Source organism: Myotis daubentonii, chromosome 6 (assembly GCF_963259705.1).
Source record: "Myotis daubentonii chromosome 6, mMyoDau2.1, whole genome shotgun sequence".
In the NCBI taxonomy this organism is placed as follows: Eukaryota; Metazoa; Chordata; class Mammalia; order Chiroptera; family Vespertilionidae; genus Myotis; species Myotis daubentonii.
In genome coordinates this window covers 92,238,589-92,263,268 of record NC_081845.1, presented here as the reverse complement: position 1 = coordinate 92,263,268, position 24,680 = coordinate 92,238,589, and the positions used below count along the sequence as shown (strand labels likewise).

General features: G+C 40.5%; 2 protein-coding genes across 6 annotated transcripts in view; one reads left to right on the top strand and one right to left on the bottom strand.

Moving 5' to 3' along the window:
* The window catches only part of PXT1 (peroxisomal testis enriched protein 1), a 72,457-nt gene extending 50,044 nt beyond the window's left edge, over positions 1 to 22,413 (bottom strand). The window contains exon 1 of the mRNA XM_059701881.1: positions 22,152 to 22,413. The gene's annotated coding sequence lies outside the window, so the exon portion shown is untranslated. The remainder of the gene's footprint in view (positions 1 to 22,151) is intronic.
* The window catches only part of KCTD20 (potassium channel tetramerization domain containing 20), a 31,716-nt gene that overhangs the window by 2,936 nt on the left and 4,100 nt on the right, over positions 1 to 24,680 (top strand). For 2 of the 5 annotated variants that reach the window (XM_059701870.1, XM_059701871.1), the window contains exons 2-7: positions 12,156 to 12,359; positions 16,073 to 16,346; positions 19,305 to 19,407; positions 19,765 to 19,885; positions 21,838 to 22,035; positions 23,642 to 23,752. In XM_059701870.1, coding sequence (XP_059557853.1) covers positions 12,200 to 12,359; positions 16,073 to 16,346; positions 19,305 to 19,407; positions 19,765 to 19,885; positions 21,838 to 22,035; positions 23,642 to 23,752 — 967 coding nt within the window. In that variant the 5' untranslated portion in view covers positions 12,156 to 12,199. Of the gene's footprint in view, positions 1 to 9,221; positions 9,349 to 12,155; positions 12,360 to 16,072; positions 16,347 to 19,304; positions 19,408 to 19,764; positions 19,886 to 21,837; positions 22,036 to 23,641; positions 23,753 to 24,680 lie in introns of those variants that run through there. The other 3 variants (XM_059701872.1, XM_059701873.1, XM_059701874.1) reach the window with 3 other exon arrangements.

Below are 24,680 nucleotides of genomic sequence, written 5' to 3'. Positions count from 1 at the left end.
TTATAAAATGACTGCAGTTCAGTTGACCCTCATCGTTTAAACTCCACGTTTGGGAATCCGAGTATGTGAAGGGCTTTTGCAGATTTTGGACAGTGTGGGAGGTCTACGCCCCTAACGCCAGTTGTTCAAGGTCAGCTGTACTGAATTGTGTAGTGATTTAAAATGTGGGCTTTGGATCCAGTCTTTCCTGGGTTCAAACCCTAACTCCTTCATTGACTAGCTTGGATAAAGTACTCATCAGTTCTGTGTCTCTGAAATAGTGACTGTGATAGTACCTACCTCAGGGGTTATTAGGATTGAGTTAACGCATGTAACTTACAGGATGTGCTTACAGCTGTGCTGAGACATTGAAAGTTCTCAGGAAATGCTGGCTGTTCATTGTTTTTTAAAATATTATAATTTAATTTATTTCAAGATACTGTTTTCTTTAGATCCAGATTGTCCATTCCACTGTTGAAGTTTTAAGGCTTTATGATAAATTGTTATAGGTATAAAGTAAAGTATATCTGTTCATACTAAAACAGGTGGAGCCAGTACAAGTTTGGAAAGCACTGAGGTGCAGCGGGACGATGTGTGACCGGGGCCAGTGGATTTGGTTTCAGTTGTCTCTGTTAGTACATTCCTATTTGTTTCATAAAGAAGGTGGTAAGGATCAGATGAAGTAACAAATGCGAACGAAATTTGAATTGTATGCTATACAGATGTAAAGTACTGTTATTAAAATTATAGAGGCAAGCCCAGCTGGCGTGGCTCAGTGGTTGAGCGTTGACCTATGAACCAGGAGGTCACAGTTCAATTCCTGGTCAGGGCACATGCCTGGGTTGCAGGCTCGATCCACAGTAGGGGGCATGCAGGAGGCAACCAATCTCATCATTGATGTTTCTCTCTCTCTCTCTTCCTTCCTCACTGAAATCAATAAAAATATATTTTTTTAAAAATTATAGAGGTAAGTGAAAATTCCCACCCCACTGTAAGCCAGCAGAGACAGATTCTAGGCTATAGGCGTGAGAATCTAGAACCACTGGCTTAAACCACTTATTTCATATTATTACTTAAATTTACTTATCTTTTCGCCCTGGCTGGGTGGCTCAGTTGGTTGGAGCGTCGTCTCATACCCCAAAAAGTTGCAAGTTCAATTACCGGTCAGGGCACAGACCTAGGTTGTGGGTTTGATCCCTGGTTGGGACACATATAGGAAGCAACTGATAAATATTTCTCACATCAATGTTTCTCTCACCCGCCCCCTTCCTCTCCTTGTAAAAATTCAGTAGACATACCCTCAGTGAAGCTTTAAAAAAATTTCCTTATAATTTTTTTCATATATCCCCACCTAACCAGTATGTGAACTTAGGACCAGCTCTGGAAAGTGTTCCTCAATCCTTTGTGTCCCTCCAAACAGTGCTAGTGCCTTCACACAGTAGATGTTTGATAAATGTATGATGACTATATATATATATATATATATATATATACTAATTTGCTGATAATCTGAAGATACCAAACACTTCTCTATAATTTTGAGAGATTAAAAAATAAACCTAGCTGATACAAGTGCTTAGTCATACAAGAGATTCGTTAGAAAGCTGTGTAGTTTTTAGTTTTAAAACTACAGGTTTGGTTTACAGAAATAACATGTTTGTTATTCGTAAATGTTTGGAATTAAGAGTTAATAGTAGTATCATAATTGTTTTGTTACTTCTGCAAGTGGATGTATTCAGAATCCAGTACTTATTCTCTATAAAAATACGAATACCCAGAGATGTAAATAGAGGGTTGTTGGTGTTGGAATTGAGAAGAGGGATGATGTGGTAGCTAGGTATTAATGCAAGAAAAGAGAAACAAGCAGAGATTTAAAAAATAACGTTTTCAAATATTTTTACAAGCTTGAAACTAGTTTTAAATATATAAATAGTAATAACAGCTAACACTTTTTCAGTGTTTACCATATGCCAGAGACTGCTTTATTTGAAGTCTTTATAATTTTTAAAATAGTTCTCCCAAATAGATACTCTTATTATTTTTAATTTACAGGTAAGAAAAATGAGGCTCAAAGAAGTTAGTCATGTGCCAGATTCACACAGCTAGAAAGTGGTGGAATTAAGAACCAACCCAGGTGATCTGGTCCCAGAGCACTTGCTGGTAAATATGGGAGGCAGGGTAGCTTACGGTTAAATATAGCTTCCCTTCTAATAACGCAAATGGAAAAACATTTATAGCATCAGTTGTTTGAGAAGAAAAAGAAACGAGAGAAAGGGGGTAGGAGAAGGGGAGTGATCTTTACTCGGGGTTGATTATACAGATTCTTAGGCTCACAGGGAGAGGAGGTAAGGAAGGCGTGTGGTAACCTTGACCGGTATTCAAGAAATGCAGTACCATGAGTTCTTTTTCTGCACAGAAAAAAGTCTGCATAGCGGCGATATTAATCTAGAAATATAATTTATCTTTAAAGTATATATTGTATGTAAGTTATTAATATAGGTGAAGTAAATTTACATTTTACTTATTGAATTAAAATGTTGATTAAATGCTGTCTTTAATAGTAAATATAAAAATTTCTCTAGTATTAATAGTTTCAATTATCCACACATATTTTTTTTAACATTTCACTGGAATGAGTTATGACAGTAATATTTTTAAGTAAAGCAAATTTTTACTTCCATATAGTAAGAGTTAGAACAAACAGAGCTGCATTCTGGGTCATAAACTATTACATGGAATCTGAATGTGTACAGTTGCCATCTCCATTAAATTTAATGTTCTAGGAGAATTATCACAAGAATTCTAAAACTGTTAAAGCTGGTGTTACTCATTGCAAAAGGAAAGTATAAATGAATAGTTAAGATATAATTTTAAAGATTAAAAGAAAAAATTTCTCTATTGTCAACTTAAAACTTAGAACTTCTAGATAAGTGACACAGAAAAATGATGGGAAGATGTTAAATTACAATTATGCATGACATTGACACAGAAATATATGGCTCAGTGGAACAGAGTTTAAAAACCAGAGTAAGCATATATTATGTGTTAGTGTTTGAGAAAATTGACATCTCAACCACTGTGGATGGGGGGAGGGAGATGGACTCCAGAATATATTGTTAAAGCAGTTAGTTGGTTAACCTTTTAATTTTGTGAGATCTTTACCTCATGCTAAATGCCAAAATAAACTCTATATGGTTTAAAGTTTAAATTTTTAAAAAGTAACTATGAAGTGCATTGACTTAAATTTGATACAACCATATAATGGAATATTATGTACCATTGAAAATGATGTAAGACTGTGATTATTGACATACAACCATGTTCATTGTATGCTGAGAATACAAAATAGTATTTATAGCAGAATTTCAAATTGCAAAAATAAAAGAAATATATGTGTTTATTTATATTTAGAAGGTCAGGAAGAGGAGTTAAGATTGATTTTTGTCTTTTCAGTGTTTTCTGCCTGGAACAAGGAGCACGTTACCACCCCAGTGCAAGATTATCATTTGTCCTTGTGGCTTAAAATTTGACAGCAGTAAAAAAGCTAAAGAATAGACAGTTTGGTAGGAGAAGAGAAAGAATATGACATTTTCCTGAGGGAAGAATAGAAAGACACAGAAAGTCAGGTGCAAGTGAAAAGTTAGGCAACTGAGGCAAAAAATAATTCAAAGAACTCAAAAGCAATACAGTGTGTAATTTCATCGAATCAAAGTGAGAAAGATAGCTGAAGTCAGGAAAACCATACAATAGTCAGAACATAAAAAATATATTCAAAAGTGGAGGAGGAGCGTGATGAGTCAAATAAATGCTAAGTAATCATACAGGGAGATTCACATACCCAGGTTCATCTCATGTCTTTATATAGCTTTTTTTTTTTAATATATTTTATTGATTTTTTACAGAGAGGAAGGGAGAGAGATAGAGAGTTAGAAACATCGATGAGAGAGAAACATCGATCAGCTGCCTCCTGCACATCTCCTACTGGGGGTGTGCCCGCAACCCAGGTACATGCCCTTGACCGGAATCGAACCTGGGACCTTTCAGTCCGCAGGCCGACGCTCTATCCACTGAGCCAAACCGGTTTCGGCTTTATATAGCTTTTTGAGGGCTTTTCCATATATTCTATTTGAGAAAGGATTGCCTAACTTTGTAGTGGTAGATATCCCATTTTTATGCTTAAAACACTGAAGTTTAAAGGACATTTTCTTGGTGACATGGCTAGTTAATAACAAAGCCAAAGCCAGAACCTGCTTTGCTTCAGTCTGCTGGGTGGCCTTGTCATCATATCTTGTCGTCTCACAGACTTTCAGGGAGATGTGAGCATGTCATGGGAAACATCCAGTGATTCTGGTCAAGCCTGACACACTTGATGGGAATAAATCACTGCTGTTACCTAAGATCCACCTGGCGGGGGCTTTTTCCCCACCCACTCAAAACTTCTAAGGCTTTCAAGGGTGGAATTTTGGAAGTATGCCAAAAATGAACGGCTTTTTAAATGACCACATTAGAATGAGATAATATTTCACTTATCAGATTAGCAAAAATAAGGAAGACTGAAACATAGCAAGAATTCTGAAGAGTGAATATTTCATGCTACTGGAAGAAGTGTAAATTGGTGTATTTATAAAGGATAAGCTGGTAGTATATATACCTTTTTTCCATAGAAGTTTTATTTCTAGTTTATTCCAAGGATATAATAGGGTAGATGCCCAAAAATATGCATGCAAAGGTTTCACCACAGCGCTGTTGATTTTTAAAGTATTTATATCTTTCTATGTTGACTGAATTTTTTTTCTGTTAGCACACATTGCTTTTATAAGCAGTAAAAAAAAAAAAAAAAGAAGAAGAAGCTATTTTTATGTATGGAAAAATAAAACCATCTATCACAGGATTCTTGTATCACTACCATAACTCCTCCTTGATAAGAACTTCAGCAATAATGACCCTGGAAACTACTGGTTTTCTCTTTCATCTCTGACAGTAGAAGGATTAAGTCCTACAATCAATAAGGCAAGATGGTTTGGGGGAAGCAGTGGGATTGGTTGGAAAAAATATAATAATCCAAGGACCTAAGTTTCGAATCTATCTTTGCCTCTTAGCTAGAGTGTGATTTGGGGCAAGTTGCTAAACCTCTCTAAAGCTCCCCGCGCGCCCCCCCCCCCCCCCCAGCAGTAAAGGGAAGATAATGAAAATATCTCTCCTGGGGTAGTTTTAGTAACAAATACTATTAGGTTTGTAAGAGATCTTTGCAGACTCTGTGGTTCAGGAACAATAACAACAATCAACATTTATTGAGTGCTATATACCAGGCATCATACTGAGCACTTCAAATGTATTAACTCATTTAGTTCTTATAACAGCTGGTGTGGTTTATCCTCTCTTACAAGTGAGCAGGTTGAGACACAGAGAGACTTAGGAACCTGCCCAGGACCAGGGTTATACAAGGTAGAGCCATAATGGAAGATCAGACTTGGGGAGAAATGTAGCAAGAAATCTGTAAGAAGTAGTTACGTCTCACCATTCTGCCAGAGATCTTTGAGGAAGACGGCAAGTATGTGGGAAGGGAGGACCCAGTGGAAATAACTTACTTACAAGGGTTTCTCTCTTTACAGAGTCAAACAGCTAAATTATTACAGGTTTGGGGATATAAAATAGGAAAGCTCCAAGATTTAAAACTGTTAAGAATAAAGTTTGTATGGGCTTAATCCTGGAGTGGTCTTACTCAGTACTTTTAGAAATAATCTGGAAAAAGGAAAATCAGAAGCCTTAAATAGAAGACAGAATTTCTTCTGAGACTGGAACATTAGGGCTACACATGCAAAGGGAGAGAATAGAAACATGACAGAAGCATCAGCAGAGTTGATTTAAAATATATATAGGTGAGAACCAAGATGGCGGCATAGGTTAACGCCGGAGTTTGCTGCTTTGAACAACTACTTCAAAAGTGAAACTAAAACACGGAACGGACATCACCCAGAACCACAGGAACGCTGGCTGAGTGGAAGTCCTACAACTAGGAGGAAAGAGAAACGCACACGGACACTCAGAGGAGGCACAGTGGTGAAGTCAAATTCTGAGGTGCGGAGTGCGCGGAGCGGGCTGGCGGCGGAGGGCGAGGTTGTTGTTTTCAATCGGGAGGGAGTCGCAGACTCTGAGCACCAGATCCGGGCAAGTCTTTAGGGACCCAGACTCAAACGGGAGAAGTGGGACTGTCTGGCTTCGGTCAGAGCGAGTGCAGCTTTCTCTCCAAGCTTTGCAGTGGGTGCTGGGACTCAGAGAGGCAGAGCCCCTGGGGACAGGACTGAGAGCCGCCATAACTGCTCTCTCCGGCCCACCCTGTTGATCCTGTGCGACCCGCCCCGCCCAAGCCCTGCACAGAGGCTTTTGCCGGATAGCCTCAGGCAAAGGCTAGATTAGCACCTCCCTAGAGGACAGAAGTTCTCTCACTGCTGACACAGCTGATTCTCATAGCCACTTGGCCTGGAGGTCAAACCCTCCCTGGAATTAGCTACAACAATCAAGATTTAACTATAAGACTTCGAACAAAGACCACTAGGGGGTACACCAAGGAAGCATAACAAAATGCAGAGACAAAGAAACAGGACAAAATTGTCAATGGAAGATATAGAGTTCAGAACCACACTTTTAAGGTCTCTCAAGAACTGTTTAGAAGCTGTCGATAAACTTAATGAGATCTACACGAAAACTAATAAGACCCTCGATCTTATATTGGGGAACCAACGAGAAATTAAGCATACACGGACTGAAATAACGAATATTATACAGACGCCCGACAGCAGACCAGAGGAGCGCAAGAATCAAGTCAATGATTTGAAATGCGAGGAAGCAAAAAACATCCAACCGGAAAAGCAAAATGAAAAAAGAATCCAAAAATGCGAGGATAGTGTAAGGAGCCTCTGGGACAGCTTCAAGCGTACCAACATCAGAATTATAGGGGTGCCAGAAGATGAGAGAGAGCAAGATATTGAAAACCTATTTGAAGAAATAATGACAGAAAACTTCCCCCACCTGGTGAAAGAAATGGACTTACAGGTCCAAGAAGCTCGGAGAACCCCAAACAAAAGGAATCCAAAGAGGACCACACCAAGACACATCATAATTAAAATGCCAAGAGCAAAAGATAAAGAGAGAATCTTAAAAACAGCAAGAGAAAGAAACTCAGTTACCTACAAGGGAATACCCATACGACTGTCAGCTGATTTCTCAACAGAAACTTTGCAGGCCAGAAGGGAGTGGCAAGAAATATTCAAAGTGATGAATACCAAGAACCTACAACCAAGATTACTTTATCCAGCAAAGCTATCATTCAGAATTGAAGGTCAGATAAAGAGCTTCACAGATAAGGAAAAGCTAAAGGAGTTCATCACCACCAAACCAGGATTATATGAAATGCTGAAAGGTATCCTTTAAGAAGAGGAAGAGGAAGAAAAAGGTAAAGATACACATTATGAACAACAAATATGCATCTATCAACAAGTGAATCTAAGAATCAAGTGAATAAATAATCTGATGAACAGAATGAACTGTTGATTATAATAGAATCAGGGACATAGAAAGGGAATGGACTGACTATTCTTGGGGGGGAAAGGGATGTGGGAGATGTGGGAAGAGACTGGACAAAAATCGTGCACCTATGGATGAGGACAGTGGGTGGGGAGTGAGGGCGGAGGGTGGGGCGGGAACTGGGAGAAGGGGAGTTATGGGGGGGGAAAAAAGAGGAACAAATGTAATCTGAACAATAAAGATTTAATTTAAAAAAAAAATATATATATATATAGATCTCACATAGATGTTTCTCTTTGTCTCTCCTCCTCCCTTCCACTCTCTCTAAAAATCAATGGAAAAATATCCTCGGGTGAGGATTAACAAAAATAATAATAATACATATATATATATATATATATATATATAGAGAGAGAGAGAGAGAGAGAGAGAGAGAGAGAGAGAGTTAAGTAGATGTAAATATTTAAACACACGCACCCAGAGTACATTTTGAAGATGGTAGCCTCTTAGCCTTCAGTCAGTAGTATCCTAGGAGGTGATGATGTAGACATTTTAATTGTATTCCATCACCTCTGTTGTCTCTCCCTCTATTTTCACCAACTCTTTTAACCAGAAATCCTGGGTATCACCAGAGAATATATGTGAAGCAAAATGGAATCTGTTCACCTCTGATAGAAAGCATTAGCAGGGTTCTCATTGCTCTGCATAATGGAATTAGACCAAAGTCAAAGGCCATTAGAGTAGTAAAAGAAATGTAGTTGTTTTCACATAACACCAGACTAAAAGGAGTAGGATTTGTATCTGAAATGAAGAATTGGCAAAGATATAATTACTTTCTGAGTTTAATTACGAATTATAGATGAGGGGTGGGTGTTTATTTACCAATTTCTATGCATCTACCACATCTTCACCACTGAGCTCTGACAGGAGACATCCTGAAGTAGAAGATCAGATGCTGTACCATTAACAGTCTGAAAGCATAATGCTTTTGAAATGCATCCACGTTAAATTTAATTGTCCCCAACCCCATTCCACCTGGATTTTTAAAATCTGAATAGTTCAGTGGCAAGCTATTGAACTTAATGGAACAGTGATCTGATTATCTTCTCTTCTTCAGAAATAATTAGAGGAAATTGCAAGTAGAAAGAAAATACACTTGTTATCTAGAGATTATTTTGGATTAATACTCAAGATGACAGTGTTCTAGAGAAAAAACAGTGTGTCCTGTTTTTAGGTGCAAGGAATATGTGGAGATAATTCCACTATCAAAGATTGTATGTAAATTTTCCAAGATGGGGAGATTATGATGCTAAATGTCTTGCTGTTTCAGATCAGCAAAACCAAGACTTAACAAAATGTGGGCCTTCATAGGAGGCCTGTGAAGTAAATAATAGGTATATTTGTGCAGCTCTTCATAGTGTATAAAATGCTTTTATGTGAGATGTGGAGGTGAAGCTTGAGCTGGCTTGCTTCTTAGCTATACAGTTTCATTAATATATTTCTAACTCCTAGTTGTGTTCTGAAGCAGTCTCTTCAGTTACTGTTAGGTGTGCCAGGGGTGTCAGGATCCTTTGCTTCTTGTATTTGACTTTTAGGACTGTTGGCCAAACATAGTGTTGTAGCAATAGAGAACTGTATTGTTGAAGTACTTTGCTTATTTCTTTTCTTTTTCCCCCCTCTTTTTTCTTTTTCCCTTAGATATGTTCTGAGGACCAAGATTCATTTGGGGATGGTTACAGAATTGAACCGTAGTAGGCAATGAAAATATACATTCAGAGTTGAGTAAAACATCCTGCTGGAAGGAAAACGCACCCCTACTATTAAGTTTAAATTGGCTGCACTGGTGTATGTTGAACAATTTGGTGTTAGCTGTTTACTCTTTAGGTTTCATAGGTTAAGAGAGTTTTGTTCGGTCATGCTAGGATGATAGAGGAATTCATTCATAGGGACTTTGGGAAATGTACATTAGGATTAGGCTATTTTTTAAAGCATTAGTCCTGAGACAGTTTCTTGAAAAACTGAGTTCTGAAACCAAATCCAGTTGGGAAAACTGAAAACTGGACCCTGACTTGGAGTTTCATAGTACACTCTGATCTTGTTCTTTGAAGCACTGTTTGTACAGGTAATAGTTAAGTAAGGTCATCTTAAATATTCATAGGTAGACAAGGCTCATAGAATATTATATAGCAGTTGAAAGGGGCATGAACTAGATCATGATCTTCCAACATGAATGGATCTCAAGAACGTTAATTTAGAGAAATATTACAGAATATACGAAATTGCGTAGCCCCGCAGTGCTCGCAGCCCCACCCACCTGTGCTGGTCTTTGGTCATTAGGGCCACAGGCCTTTTATAATAAAGATGGGAGATGCATATAGAATATAGTTTGTTTTTTAAAAGCAGCATGCTTTTAACAGTATATCTGTGTAATATGAATATATTTTTATAAAGTCTAAAAGGGTTCATACCAACCAGGTATAGTCACTTGGAGAAGTGACTAGGGTTGGAAATGATGATCAAAGGGTCCTTTTTAAGAAAGAAAATATTCATGTATTATTTATAATAAAAATGAACTAAATACAAATAAAATGCTTGTTAATGCTCAACAAGTTACTTTCTTTTCCCTCATTGGAGATATCTACCCTGCTAATTCCAAATATCTATAATAATAAAAGTGTAATATGCAAATTGACCGAATGGCCAAACAGTGGAACGACTGTCCAGATGACCTTCCAGACAAAGCCAGAGCTGCGAGGGTCGAGGAGGCCGGGGCTGGATGCGAGAGCCGAGACAGCTGGTGCTGTGAAGGCCTACTCTTGCATGAATTTCGTGCATTGGGCCTCTAGTATCTTTATATTCATTAATTGGCTGTATACAAGTTAAACTGAGTTTTGAGCTTCGGTACTATAAAATAGGAAGAAAGTATTTTCATTCTAGTCCATTACAATGAAATTATTTTTCACACATTATAAGGAATAAATGAAGTAACACATACAAGCACTCTAGACTGCAAATTTTCAAGAGATAGGCTTATTCAAGCTTATATTTTGGTTCAAGAGATCTTTTGAGAGCAACAAAGAGAAGTTTGAACTTGGTTCTTGAGCAGTTAGTGAAGAGTTGAGAAGCAGCAGCTATAGGTTGAGTGAAACATTGTAGTTCAAACCAGTTAAGCTTAAAGAAGCAAATCCTTTTTTGATCTTTCAATGTTGGTAAGAAATGTGCTTTCCAGTTCCATGGCTATTCTTTATTTTGTTCTGTAGACCTGATTTTGGCATCTTCCGAAGGGAACTTGAGGGCAGTAGTGGTTCCGTTTGACTTTACCAATCTCCAGGATAAATTTTAAGTGGCTGCATTTTTTGTGTGTAGATACGCTTTTTCTTTAAGAAAGGGTAATTCTGAAAAAGCTGTACCCACATATCAAGTTTCCATCTATTGATTTAATAGATGAAACATTCAGAACATTCATCTATTGATTTAATTTGCCTAATGTTATAAGAACCATTGTCTGAAAAGATTTCATCAACTAAAAGTATCTCTTCTTTAAAACAGTTTGTTTTCAGGCACATGTATTGATTCATCTTTCCAAACTGGTCATTTTGTATTTCATTCAAGTTAAAACAAGGATTAACTGATCAATCAGCTTTATGCTAAAAAATGTATTAATACAAGCTATGAAAGGAAGAATTTAATTCACATTACAAATATTTACTGGCACCTCTACATACTTGCGTGTGAGGGAAATTCAGAGTATTAAAACATGTTACTGCCCTTTGTGACCAGACTTCTTCCTAAATTGGTGTTAGCCTGCAATCCATATGCATAAAAATTGCTGGTGATGTACAATGATTCTTCCACCAAAACAAGTGGAAATTAGTAGAGTATAAACTGTGAAAGTACTGGGTAGGGTGAACTTCAGGAGTGTTTTCAGTAGTTGGACAGCCCCCAAGGAGAAGGGCTGCCAGGCATGACTACCTGGAGGAAAGGTATAAAGCCCCCTGTCTGACCTCCATTCTGCCTCATGCACGAATACCTTGCACATGGCATTCACCAGTAGGTGTTATTCATGATGATAGTGCACTGCAGAGGGGGGAGTTAGCCTTGTGTCCAGTGACATCTTGGAGTAATTTTGAGGTGGGTCTTGGGGATTGAGCATAATTAACAGAAAGTGCGAGAACTTTTTTTAGTGCAGGTGACTTCTAGTTTCGGCTCTCATGCTAGCATTATCGTTGTGATTGTTTTGCATTTCTTTGTGCTTCACTGTTGCAGGAGTATGTCTGTCTCAATTTTTAAAAACATATGGCAGGTTTTCTTTAAGTGATCAATTGGACTCTTCCCCCCCTGTGTCTCTGTAGTATAAATACCACCATTTAATATGTAGAATTGATCATGAATGTGGGCAAAGTCAGTGAGTGCATTCAATGTCTGTTTGTAGATAAAGCTTAACATTATTCTCTAATAACAGGTTTATCAACAGACCATTTAAATCAGCCAGTTCCTCTCAATATAAATCATAGAGATGTTTAAGATGTCATTTCTTCTCAGAACAAGAATGAGAGCTGCCTGTCAGTTCTCTAGTTTGGCTTTCATGCCATGGAAGTCCTTGGAAACCTGTTTTGAGAGAGTTCTAAATCATGCATATTCCTGTCTTGCAGGTTTTTTTCCTGATCAGGCGGACAGATCAGCATAGAGTCCAAGGATGAATGTTCATCGTGGCAGTGAGAGTGACAGGTTATTGCTGCAGGAGGCCAGCTGCCTAATGGATGAAACCTCGGCTGCAGCCCAAGAAAAAGAAACTAGTAGCCTGACTTCTTCTGGTCTTCAAAATTTTGCTTATCCGCTAACTCCCAGGAGTGATGGTACGGAGACTAGATATTGGCTTAATGTAGAGGGCCTTCTGACACCTGAGCATCCACTCTGCCCAGAAGACATAAATGTTCTTAATCTTTATAAATAAGATATCCAGTTAATTAGCTTAGCTTACCTTTCACAATTATATAAAGCTAACCATAACAGAAAATCTTCACTTATTCAATCAATCTAGAACAGGGGTGGGCAAACTTTTTGACTTGAGGGCCACAATGGGTTCTTAAACTGGCCCGGAGGGCCGGAACAAAAGCATGGATGGAGTGTTTGTGTGAACTAATATAAATTCAAAGTAAACATCATTACATAAAAGGGTACGGTCTTTTTTTTTTTTTTTTTTTAGTTTTATTCATTTCAAACGGGCCGATCCGGCCCGCGGGCCGTAGTTTGCCCACAGCTGATCTAGAACATCTAATTTAGGCATAACGGTATGAGAAAAACAGTCATGGGTTTGCAAGCAAAAGACCGGTTTAGATTCTAGCTCTGCTACCTATCAGCTGTAACCATGGGAAAGATTCTTAATCTTTCTGAGCCCTGCTTTCTTAATCTAGAAAACAAGGACATAACATTCTTCTGACTTCACAAGGCTAGAATATTAGAGTTAATGGATGCGAAGAGTCTTGTAAACCTTTTTCTTTTTTGGTTTTAGAGAGAGAGGAAGGGAGAGGTATAGAGAGACAGAGACATTGATGAGAAAGAAACTGATCGGCTACCTCCTGTACACCCCCCACTGGGGATGGAGCCTGCAACCCGGGCATGTGCTCCATTGGGAATGGAACCAGGAGCTCCTGGTCCATGGGTCTATGCTCAACCATTGGCCATACCGACAGGGCTCTTTTTAACTCCTAAATAAAAACAGTAGCAACAATAATAGCAGTTACCACTTACTGAGCACTCACTGTGCTAGGAATTTTACATACATCTCTCTATTTTATTTATTTATTTAATATATTTTATTGATTTTTTTTTACAGAGAGGAAGGGAGAGGGATAGAGAGTTAGAAACATCGATCAGCTGCCTCTTGCACACTCCCTACTGGGGATGTGCCTGCAACCAAGGTATGTGCCCTTGACCGGAATCGAACCTGGGACCCTTGAGTCCGCAGGCTGATGCTCTATCCACTGAGCAAAACCGGTTAGGGCTACATACATCTCTTTCGATCAAGAGATCTAAAGGAAATGATGGTTGAGGGTTCAATTCCTGGCAAACTGTGGTCAAATCTGCACTGCTGCCTATTTTTGTCAATAAAATTTTGAAATACAGCCATCATGCCCATTTGTTTACATATTGTCTATGGCTGCTTTCTTGCTACAATGGTGGAGACTGACCCACTGAGCCTAAAATATTTACTTTTTGAGTCTTTACAGAAAGTTTGCCGATCCCTGCTTAGATTAGTCCTCCTTTTAAAAATGACGAAACGTGGGTAACTTTTGCTCGGGTTCACACTGCTAGGATGTGGGGACTGAGATTTGAACCTGAGTCTTTTGGATCAGGCTGTGCTATTGTAGATATATCAGCTGATGGACAAGCAGAGTCACTGCCCCCTATAGTGCACCATTAGAGAGAAGTTGTACAGTGAGTCTCTTTTCCTGCTCACCTGTTTAAGGATAGTACCTGAGGCATCCTTCAGGAATCGACCTAATTTAATTGCTTCATTGCTGGGGGCAAATCAAGCTTTCTAGAGAACTGAATTAGTAATTTAGATGCCTACTTTCATTTTTAAGAACCTGCCAGTGTGAAAGCCTGTCTGGTGATTAAGGTGTTTCTTCCTACAAGCCTGCCTGTGGGTTGTGTGGGAACTTAGCTCTGGGTATGCAAAATCAGGGCCACATTGAAAACTTAAGTCCTGCAGAAGCTGTAGGATGTAAACCCTAAATTGGCTTTTGGCAGGTTTTGCTTTCCTTTTCTCCAGAAACAAGGTCGGGGGCGTTAATCAGACTAATTCCCCAGAGGTCATGGGCAGTAATCATGTTCATGAAATATTGTATGCAAATTTAGAATATAGGAAGGGTGGGATGAGAAATTCAGTTGTATCTATAATATTTTATTTCTTTCCAAAAAAGGTTTGAAGGAGAGAAAAATGTTAACTGAGCTTGCCAAATATAACTAATGGCATATACATGTGGTATTAACTCTATGCGTTGGTATATTTGAAATTTTTTATTAAGAATACTTTTTATATTAAAATATATTAGGAAAATTGCCTATTTAAGCATCCTCTAATCCAGCCGTGGGCAAACTACGGCCCGTGGGCCGGATCCAGCCCGTTTGAAATGAATAAAACTAAAAAAAAAAAAGACCGTACCCTTTTATGTAATGATGTTTACTTGGAATTTATATTAGTTCACACAAACACTCCATCCATGCTTTTGTTCCGCCCTCTGGTCCAGTTTAAGAACCCATTGTGGCCCTCGAGTCAAAAAGTTTGCCCACCCCTGCTCTAAGCCCTGGCCAGTGTGCTAAATGATTAGAGCGCCAACACAGGAAATGAAGGGTTTGAGGGTTCAATTCCTGGTCAAGGGCATGTACCTGGGTTGCAGGTTTACTCCCCATCCCAGATGGGCTGCATGCAAGAGGCAACCAGTCGATGTGTCTCCTCCTCCCCTCCTCTCAGTCACTCTCTCCCCTTCCCTTCCACTCGCTCTCTGAAAAGCAATGGGGGGAAAATATCCTCATGTGAGGATTAACAAAAAATAAAATAAATAAAAAATAAGAGCATCCTCTGGGAATCCTTTTGTAAATACTGGCTCCTTGCAGCCAGAACTATGAGAAATAATCTGTTAAGTCTCATTCCCTTTCTCCTGTGTACACCCAGAGTTCATTAATTCCAGTTTAAGTCTCTTGCACGATGCGGTATTGTTCGTTTTTAAGTGCTCTCACATTCTTTCAGTTGATAGTCCTGTGAGGTAGGTGGAATGAACGTTATTCTCATTTTAGAGATGACGAACCAGGTTTAGAAAAATAAATTACTTAAAGAAAATAGCTTTTTGGTAATACAATAACTGAGCATGAATCCTAACCCAAGGCCATTTCCATGGGAATTTTGTATCTGATAGGAGACCTGCCTGTTCAGAAGTGGTGTTGGTGATGTTAGGATGCTCCTTTGCATAGTGAAAATGTGACTTCTAGGAAAAGTGATGCATTAGACAATAGACTCTGTCATTGTCTTTCTGGAAAATAGAATTTGGAAACATTTTTAAAGAATGTAGAAAGAAAATGGTTTTGGCACACCAGCGGTAGCACAAATAAAACACAGCAAGTATAAGTATTATTTAGAGAAGTGAAAACAAAAGTAGAAAGTTACTGCCTCTGTGGAACAACACTGGGGCGGCCATGGAGTGTGGCAGGGGATTGCTGGTTTTCCACAGAAAGTTGTTCCTAATGTTTTAATTTTTTAAAACCATATCGAAGTTTACTTTTAAAGTTTTTAATCATTTTATTTTAAAATGTGGATATTACTGCCTTTATCCCTTCTCCCTACACACACATGTGCTTGGCATGAGTGGAAAAAAGCTCAGGGGAATCCAATGTAAGTCTCCTGTTATATTTTTTCTTTACTTGCTCTAGGCAAGAGTTTTTGCCTGTTTGTCTCTAAACATCTATGGGGGTTTTGTTTAAATTTTTATTGTTTTTTAAAGAAAACAGGGTTTATTTTTCCCCCAAGGCTTTTGCAATTGAGTTATTTTGGTTGGTTTGTATCTTTCAGACCTTTCACTGGACTATGCCTCTCAGCCAGCAAGCCTCCAGTTCCCTCACATAATGCCACTTCCCGAAGACAGCAAAGGCTCCTGCTTCCCAGGAGGGACTAAACGGAGCTATGAACCCTTTATTGCTCCAGAACGATTTGGAAACAGCACTATGGGCTTTGGCAGTAACGTCCATTCCCAGGCGCCAGAGAAAGTGACACTTCTCGTAGACGGCACACGTTTTGTGGTGAATCCACAAATTTTCACTGCTCACCCGGATACCATGTTGGGAAGGTAACTGATGATACTTCCCTTCTAAATGCACTCTGTTCTCTGTGACTGGAATACCTGCTGTTTATCTTGCTTTAGATGTGAAAATGAAAAGCATTGCATTGCTGATTTTCTGCCTTCCTTCTTTGGTGAGATGGAGGGCAAGCTGGTACAAAACGTACATGTGTTGGTAATTTGGGGGGCTGGGTATTTTATTTATAAAGCCAGTATAGTGAACAAAAGAAGGGAGTGCAGCCAGAACTGTCAGAAATAATATGTTAAATCTCATTCCCTATTCCTCTATAAACTCACTCTGAAACAGAAGTCAGATACCTAATTTATTTTATTCACAATTCGCATAACCTCCCAAAAGCAATGTTTTTCTGAGTTCTACGAGTCAGAGATACTGGGATAAAGTGAGAGCTGTAAATTGAGTTCATCTTTCTTTCGTCTTTTGTCTCAATAAAAAAAATAGAATTAGACAAGAGTTTCACAGGACAGAACAAAGCTGTTTCCCTGCCATCCATTGCCTGCCATCTATTGCCAGTTCGGCTGAGAAATAGATGTTTCACTGTCGTTTTCTGATGCCTCCGTCACTGCTTGTTTTCTGACATCTGGCTTTTCTGTTGTTTCTTTATTCTTCATGTTTCATCCAGACTGTAGTCTTATCCTCCTCTCACTGCCCACTGCCCCAACTTTTCAGGATTGGAATTTAGGGAATGGAAAGAGCCTGCCCAAAGGAGCACTGCCCACAAGTTTGCTCCTGGAGCCTGGGCTGGAGGTTAGGAGGCCCTCTTTCTGCATCATAGACCTTAACATGAGGAACAGCCAATGGGACAGGAGTAAAATAATAATGTGTGTGTGTGTGCACACCTTTGACTTTTAAGGGTTTTTATCTACTTAGAAGTAGGTGTTATTTAAAGATCTAACCTCACTCAGGACATTGAACTAATTTGAACCAAATTAGAACTCAGAGGAAAATCACTAATTTTACTGAATCTTAGGCCAAATGGGATCCAGCTATTCAAATATGTGTTTACTTGAACATATACATACAAATTCATGATGAGCCATTTTTAACCAAAACCAAACCTATATATTTCTCAAACATCTGAATTAAGAATAAATGAGAACATTAAATTATTTTCTAAATTGGCCCTGTATTTAATCAGACTTGACTTCCTGTGCTCAGTCTTGGTATCACCACCAGTAATGTCCCGCCGCCAGCCCCCGCCCCCCGCCCCCCGCCCCCCTCCCAACAGTGTTCCTGAGTTCCTCAGGGCAGTCTGGCTGAGGTAGGTTTCCTCTGAAGGTGGTGATAGAGAGAAGAAGGCAAGCATTATCTGGGCAATAGATCCTTGGCTAACAGTGATTCTTTAAATCTAGGAATGGGTTGTCCACGAAGAAGAGAATCTGATTTCTTTATCTAAATGGTTCATCAGCTGAGTGCCAAGGTCATGAGTTCTGAGAGTTACTTAGGTTTGCTGTCCTGTGGCTGCATAACAGTACTCATAAGCCCAGCCATTGGGCTTACAGAGGTGGACCGCTAGCCACAGAGGGGACAAGTTCAGAGATCAAGAATGGACTAATGCAAACCCATGCCACTATGGAGAACTAGGTCCTGCTGATGGTAGGGGGATCATACTGCATTTGTTCACTATTTTGACTCATAGCTGTCTCAGCTAGACGTTAGCCAGAATGTTCCAGAAAAATGTTAGCATTCTTTGAAGACAGTTTTTACCAGGATGGATTTCTTATGTATGGTCTAGTGATTTGGAAAGCATGTGGAATAGAGTCTTTTTCAGACATTAAAAGTAGCCAATTCAGAGTGGAGGCAAACAGTTTTGAGCAGTTGAGCAGCAGGACTTCCCAGCAGGTTAAGGAAGGAAACGGCAGTGCATCCCCACTGAGAACTCAAGTCAGGCTGCTGCAGCTAGCAGCTATCTGCCCGCCCTTCGTGCTCACTTCCCATCCCACATGCAGCAGGAGTCCTAAGTCTTGGGGCCAGTTTTCCTGGAGGGTATCTGAGAGGAGGAGGAAGAATGGGAAAAGGTGAATCGGAAAAGCAACCTCCTCCTCGGACCCTCATGACCTCTGAGGTCATGGCCAGCGCAGGCCTGCCTCTCTGAAATACGTCAGACTGCTGATGGGCCTAACACAGTGATGGCGAACCTATGACATCCGTATCAGGTGACACGCGAACTCATTTTTTGGTTGATTTTTCTTTGTTAAATGGCATTTAAATATATAAAATAAATATCAAAAATATAAGTCTTTGTTTTACTATGGTTGCAAATATCAAAAAATTTCTATATGTGACACGGCACCAGAGTTAAGTTAGGGTTTTTCAAAATGCTGACACGCCGAACTCAAAAGGTTCACCATCACTGGCCTAACACCTATCCTCCTTTTCTACTTGACCTGAAATTCCCGTAGTTAGTTACTCCTTGGCTTGAAGAAGGGCATTTCCCCCCCAGAGCTCCACCATTGAAACGTACCAGGAAAGGGAAAGCATTAACATATCTGTAACTATTAATACAGATTCATCTGTCAGATCAGAGGTTGAAAGCAGAACTCAGGAATATTGAGAATTGGCATCCCGGGTAGGTAAATGCTGGTAGAGGAGGGAAAGGGATAGGAAAGGCCAGGAGCATGAGACCCTGTGTCTCTGAGCTGCCTGGCACATACACAGGCAGATTCCCGGCAGTGGGGAGCGCAGGAGAGGCAGCCCTCACGCTGCAGACACGCTCCCAGGGCTTGCTTCCCTGCCCCTGTCACAGGAGCTCGCCACAGCTGAGCCTGGCGGACTTGCTGCTTCGTGCCCCTCGCTGAAAGCCACGCTGCCTTCTCTTCCAGTCTGAAGGGCATTGCCTAAGACTGGACTGCGTCGTGGGGGCGGGGCCCCAGTGCTCTGTTACCTTACACTAGGCGAGAGTGAGAATCCTGCCGGAGAAGGTCACATTGTTGCCTGGTGTCTTTCAGGATGTTTGGACCAGGAAGAGAATACAACTTCACACGGCCCAACGAGAAGGGGGAGTATGAGATTGCCGAAGGAATCAGTGCAACTGTCTTTCGAACGGTGCTGGTGCGCAGTAGTCTTTTCGTTATATCCTCTCCCATGGGCTCGCTTGATCAGAAGTCCTGAGAGTCCACCAGGCTGTGGTACTGACCTTAGGGTCTCTCGTTTCCAGTGGCTGACTTTCCCACTTTACTTTTTATTCCTGTAACTTAAGTATTCTTGCTGTATGAGCTCAATCAGGTATCAAGTTGTGATTTACCATGTCAGGACATCCAGGAGCCACTTGGCCATTTAGTGAGTCAACCAACTTGGTGACAATGCTAGTAACCCATCACTTTACAGAACCAGCAGTGAATAGGTGTTGAAGAGGTAATTTTTCATCTTATTCTTTACCTACATTTCTTCCTCCTAATCTATTTATAGGATTATTACAAAACTGGTATCATCAATTGTCCTGATGGCATCTCTATCCCAGACCTTAGAGACACGTGTGATTATCTCTGCATCAACTTTGACTTCAACACTATCCGATGTCAAGATCTGAGTAAGTACAGGAGCAGCTGAACTCAGTTTGCCCGGAATTGATTGGCATTTTTTACTGCAAACCAGAGATTCTCACGTTTGGGCTGAGAATCATCTGCAGAGGCAGAGGTGCTGCTATCCCGTTCCCTCTCTCGCTTCAAAGCATTTTGAGGACGTGCAGTAAACAAGAGAATGTGCAGTGAGCTCTAAACCTAGCTTGGCCCATGAGTTACCAAGCTAATTCCTTCCCCTCTTGGTGTCTCAACCTTTTTAACATAAGGGTACTGATTCTCAGATCTATGGGAAGTCTCACTAGGAAAGTTAAACAGCATAAATTGGCTGGGTTCTTAACAATTATATTTATCATTAGTATTAACTTAGTGTTTGTTAAGTGCTTTATAGATGTGAACTTGGTATAAATCCTATAGTAATCCTAAAAGATGGGTGATAACCTCATTTAACAAATGAGACTGAGAAGTTAGCTTGTTCAAAGCTCTAAGCTTTAAAAGCTGAAATTAGAACTGATTGTGTGACTACAAACTCCAGGCTCTTATCATTACCCACTAGGTTCCCTGAAATTATTTTTAAATTGTTCTTTGAAGTTCATGATACATTTCCCTGCAGACTCCATGAAGTTCTCTGGACTTGTGAATTCTCTACTGGGTCTAGTACAGGGGTGGGCAAACTTTTTGACTTGAGGGCCACAATGGGTTCTTAAACTGGACCGGAGGGCTGGAACAAAAGCATGGATGGAGTGTTTGTGTGAACTAATATAAATTCAAAGTAAACATCATTACATAAAAGGGTACGGTCTTTTTTTTTTTTTTTTTTTTTTTTGGTTTTATTCATTTCAAACGGGCCGGATCCAGCCCGCGGGCCATAGTTTGCCCACGGCTGGTCTAGTATATACTTAGAGCAGCGGTTCTCAACCTGTGGGTCGCGACCCCTTTGGTGGTCAAATGAAACACGCTACCCAGGGGTCACCTAAGACCATCCTGCATATCAGATATTTACATTATGATTCATAACAGTAGCAACATCACAGTTATGAAGTAGCAACGAAAATAATTTTATGGTTGGGTCACAGCATGAGGAACTGTATTTAAAGGGCCAGAAGGTTGAGAACCACTGACTTAGAGCAAGTTCCTTGGTGTCTCCAAACTCAGATTCTTCTTCTTCTGTGTACTCTTAACTCCATGAAATTGGGGTCTAGAGGATCTTCAGAAGCAGTACTACAGAGTCATCCCTGAATGATGGTTCTATATCTTGTAGAATTATGTTTATGATATGACACTGTATGTTCAACAAAACCTCCATTGATCAGAATGCTCAGGGATTATTAAGCACTAGAGGCCCAGTGCACAAAATTGATGCACAGGTTGGGAGGTCCCCCCCCTTAGCTCAGTCTCCAATCTGGGACCCCTTGGGGGATGTGTGACTGCTGGTTTAGGCCCAATGCCGGCCTGATTGCCCCTCACTGCCTCTACGTGCTGGCCTGATCACCCCTAACTGCCCCCCTCTGCCAGCCTGGTCACCCCCAACTGCCCCCTTCTCTCAGCCTGGTTGCCCCCAACTGTCTGTCGTCCCCCCCCCCCACTGGCCTGGTCACCCCTCACAGCGCCCCCGCCGGTCGCCCCACTCAGCCTGCTGTTCAGTTGTTTGGTCATCCCTCACTGACCCCCCTGCCGGCCTGGTCATAGGCAGCCATCTTGTGAGCGTGTGAGGGTTAATTGCATATGACCTCTTTATTATATAGGATTATTATGTAGGATGAGTAAAGAAGCATGGTAGGATGTGAAATACATCTAACACAATCAGCCTAATTACCACCTTGAAGTAGGAAACAATCTCAGCCTTCAAATGGGTCACGTCTCTGGACCCGGTCAATGGTAACAGCGACTACCCGGTCATCTTTGTCACTCCAGTAACATGCACTTGGGCAGAGCGGATGCTCACTGCCGCTTCTCTCCCCAGGTGCTTTATTGCATGAACTGTCCAATGACGGTGCTCACAAGCAGTTTGATCACTACCTCGAAGAACTGATCCTGCCCATCATGGTGGGCTGTGCCAAGAAAGGGGAGCGAGAGTGCCACATCGTTGTGCTGACAGATGAGGATTCTGTGGACTGGGATGAAGACCACCCCCCACCCATGGGAGAGGAATATTCCCAAAGTAGGAGCCACCTGCATGATGCAGATGTTTTTTGCAAGAAACACGCTACCCAGAATAGCAGCTAGATGCCAGAACCAGCGTGAATATCACTGTGAGCCAGTGATGAGCACACTCACCTGGGAGATCAGTTCAGTGTAGTGACGCAGGTCTGACTGTTACGCTGTGGAACATAGTGAATGTTATACCTTCCCTGCTGCTGGTGCCTGGTACTGTGTCAGTTCTGAGGCAGCCTGTTAAATGGTGGCGTCATTCTTCCATTTTTAAATCCTTTTGAATTGATAACACAGAATTCGAGAAGTACATAAGGATGCACATTGAGAAGTCTTGTTCCCACCTCTGCCTCATCTATCCAGTTTTCCTCCTCAGTTTCTTCCAGACATTTTCTTTTTTTAAAAAAATATTTTATTGATTTTTTACAGAGAGGAAGGGAGAGAGATAGAGAGCCAGAAACATCGATGAGAGAGAAACGTCGATCAGCTGCCTTCTGCACATCTACTGGGAATGTGCCCGCAACCCAGGCACATGCCCTTGACCGGAATCGAACCTGGGACCTTTCAGTCCGCAGGCTGACGCTCTATCCACTGAGCCAAACCGGTTTCGGCTCTTCCAGACATTTTCAGTGCACATAAATAAGCACGTTTTTCCTTTCTTTCAAATGATATCATGTAGAATACAGACTATTCTATACAATTTCTTACATTAAAAGCCTCCATGCTCTTATTTATAGCTGTATAGTATTCCATTGCATGATTGTAATAATTGATTTAACCAGCCCTGTTGATGGACATTTAAGCTATAAATTATAAATGCTGCAGTGAATAGCTATTTATTTATTTGAATTTTTATGAGTTTATTTGAGTCAAAGTGAAGGCATATGCCAGGGAACAAGATTTCAAATGCTCCGTGAATATCCTTTTTATTAACACAATCTTTTCACAACGTGCATATCTCTGTAGAATAATATTCCTAGAAATGAAATTTCTGTCAAAAGCTTTGTGCTTTTATAATTTTGATACATGTTGGCAAATTATCCTCCATAAAGTTTGAGTCAACTTACACTCACAAAACATAGGAAGGTTTGTTTTCTGCACAGTGTTTCACTAAAGTTTTATATTTGCTATTTGAGTTTTGGTTTTCATTTCTCATTTCATGAATGAGATTGACCATCTTAATTTCTAAGAGCCATTTTAATTTCCTTTTCTGTTAAACTATTTTTTCCTTCAGCCCATTGCAAAATTGGATTGTTAGTCTTTTACTTAGAGATTTGTGTAAGCTCTCTATTTGTGACCTCTATTAAGGAAGTTAGCCCTTTGTAATATGAGTTGCAAATATTTCAGGTGATTGTCTTTTTAGCTTTAATAGTTGTTTTGACTACGTAGAGATGTATTTTTATATAGTTGAGTGTATCAACTTTTCTTTTATGGCTTCTAGGTTTTATGTCCTACCCGGAAAGGCCTTCCATATCCTATTTAACGTTTGTGATCCACCTGATTTTTTTTTTGGCATCAGGGCCAAAAGAAATATAACTTTTATTAGTCTGATTCTGTTAGCTCATCTCCTTTGCTCCATAACTAACCCCAGATCTTTTATTTTTTATTTTTCCCAGTTCTTTATAGTTCCAAGCTCTACAGATTCTTCAAGTACATTGAGAATCGGGATGTCGCTAAAACAGTGTTAAAGGAACGGGGCCTGAAAAACATTCGCATTGGAATTGAAGGTAAAAACATCCCAGTCAGCATTCAGCTTGCTTAGCTTATGGAGGTAGGCTGCAACTACGGCCATAGCTCATGTCCTGAAACTTCCGGAGGACCCAGGCAGTGGGCACATGAAAACTACTTTCTACCCAGGTTCCAAGGATCTTTATTTTGTTTTGTCCTTATGTTTCCTTTTCACTTTATTTCCAGTTGAAAATTGCTTTAAAGCAGCTGCAGGAATAAGTTCCAATTTCCTGCCTTGGCATAAAGAGGGCAGTGAGGGCTAAGGCCTCTGGGGGGGTAAATGGAGCAGGTCTCGGGGGCTCACCGAGGGGAGAGCCACTCTGCCAGATCCTTGGTGAGGATCTTTCTGGGTCCTGGAAGGATCCTTCTGAAAACTCTCTTGGAGGCCCTGAGTTTATTCCATTATGTGCCCTTGAGAAGTGTCTGGACGTTGGCAGAGTCGCTTCAAATGATCTTGAGCAGTGACAGCCTCCCCACCTGTGGTCTCTTTGGAAGGTCTCAGAGACGGATTCCTGCTGAAGCCGTCCTGCTCTCCCTCCATGGGACTGGGACTCATGTTTTGCTTCTCTTACTGTCCCAGTCTTGCCCACAGAACCCATCAGGCCTTCATTGTGTCTGAAATAGGTTGGAATTTGAAGTTGGAAGAAATTTTTGAGATCTTCAATTAAACCTCTGTACTTCCCTTGTCTCTTTGGAAACCCCAGGAACAGGGTGGTAGGGATGACTCCATTTCCCACAGCAGCCCATCAGGTTGTGCCACCATCAGAACATTCTTCCACATAATAAGATTTCTCCCATTCCATGTGACAGCCTTTCAGATACTTTAGGCAGCATCCCAGTTTTTTCTTTAGGCTAAACATTCCACATTCCCTTAACTGGTTCTCATACAATGTGCCCTCTAAGCAATAGAATTAGAGGACGGAGTAG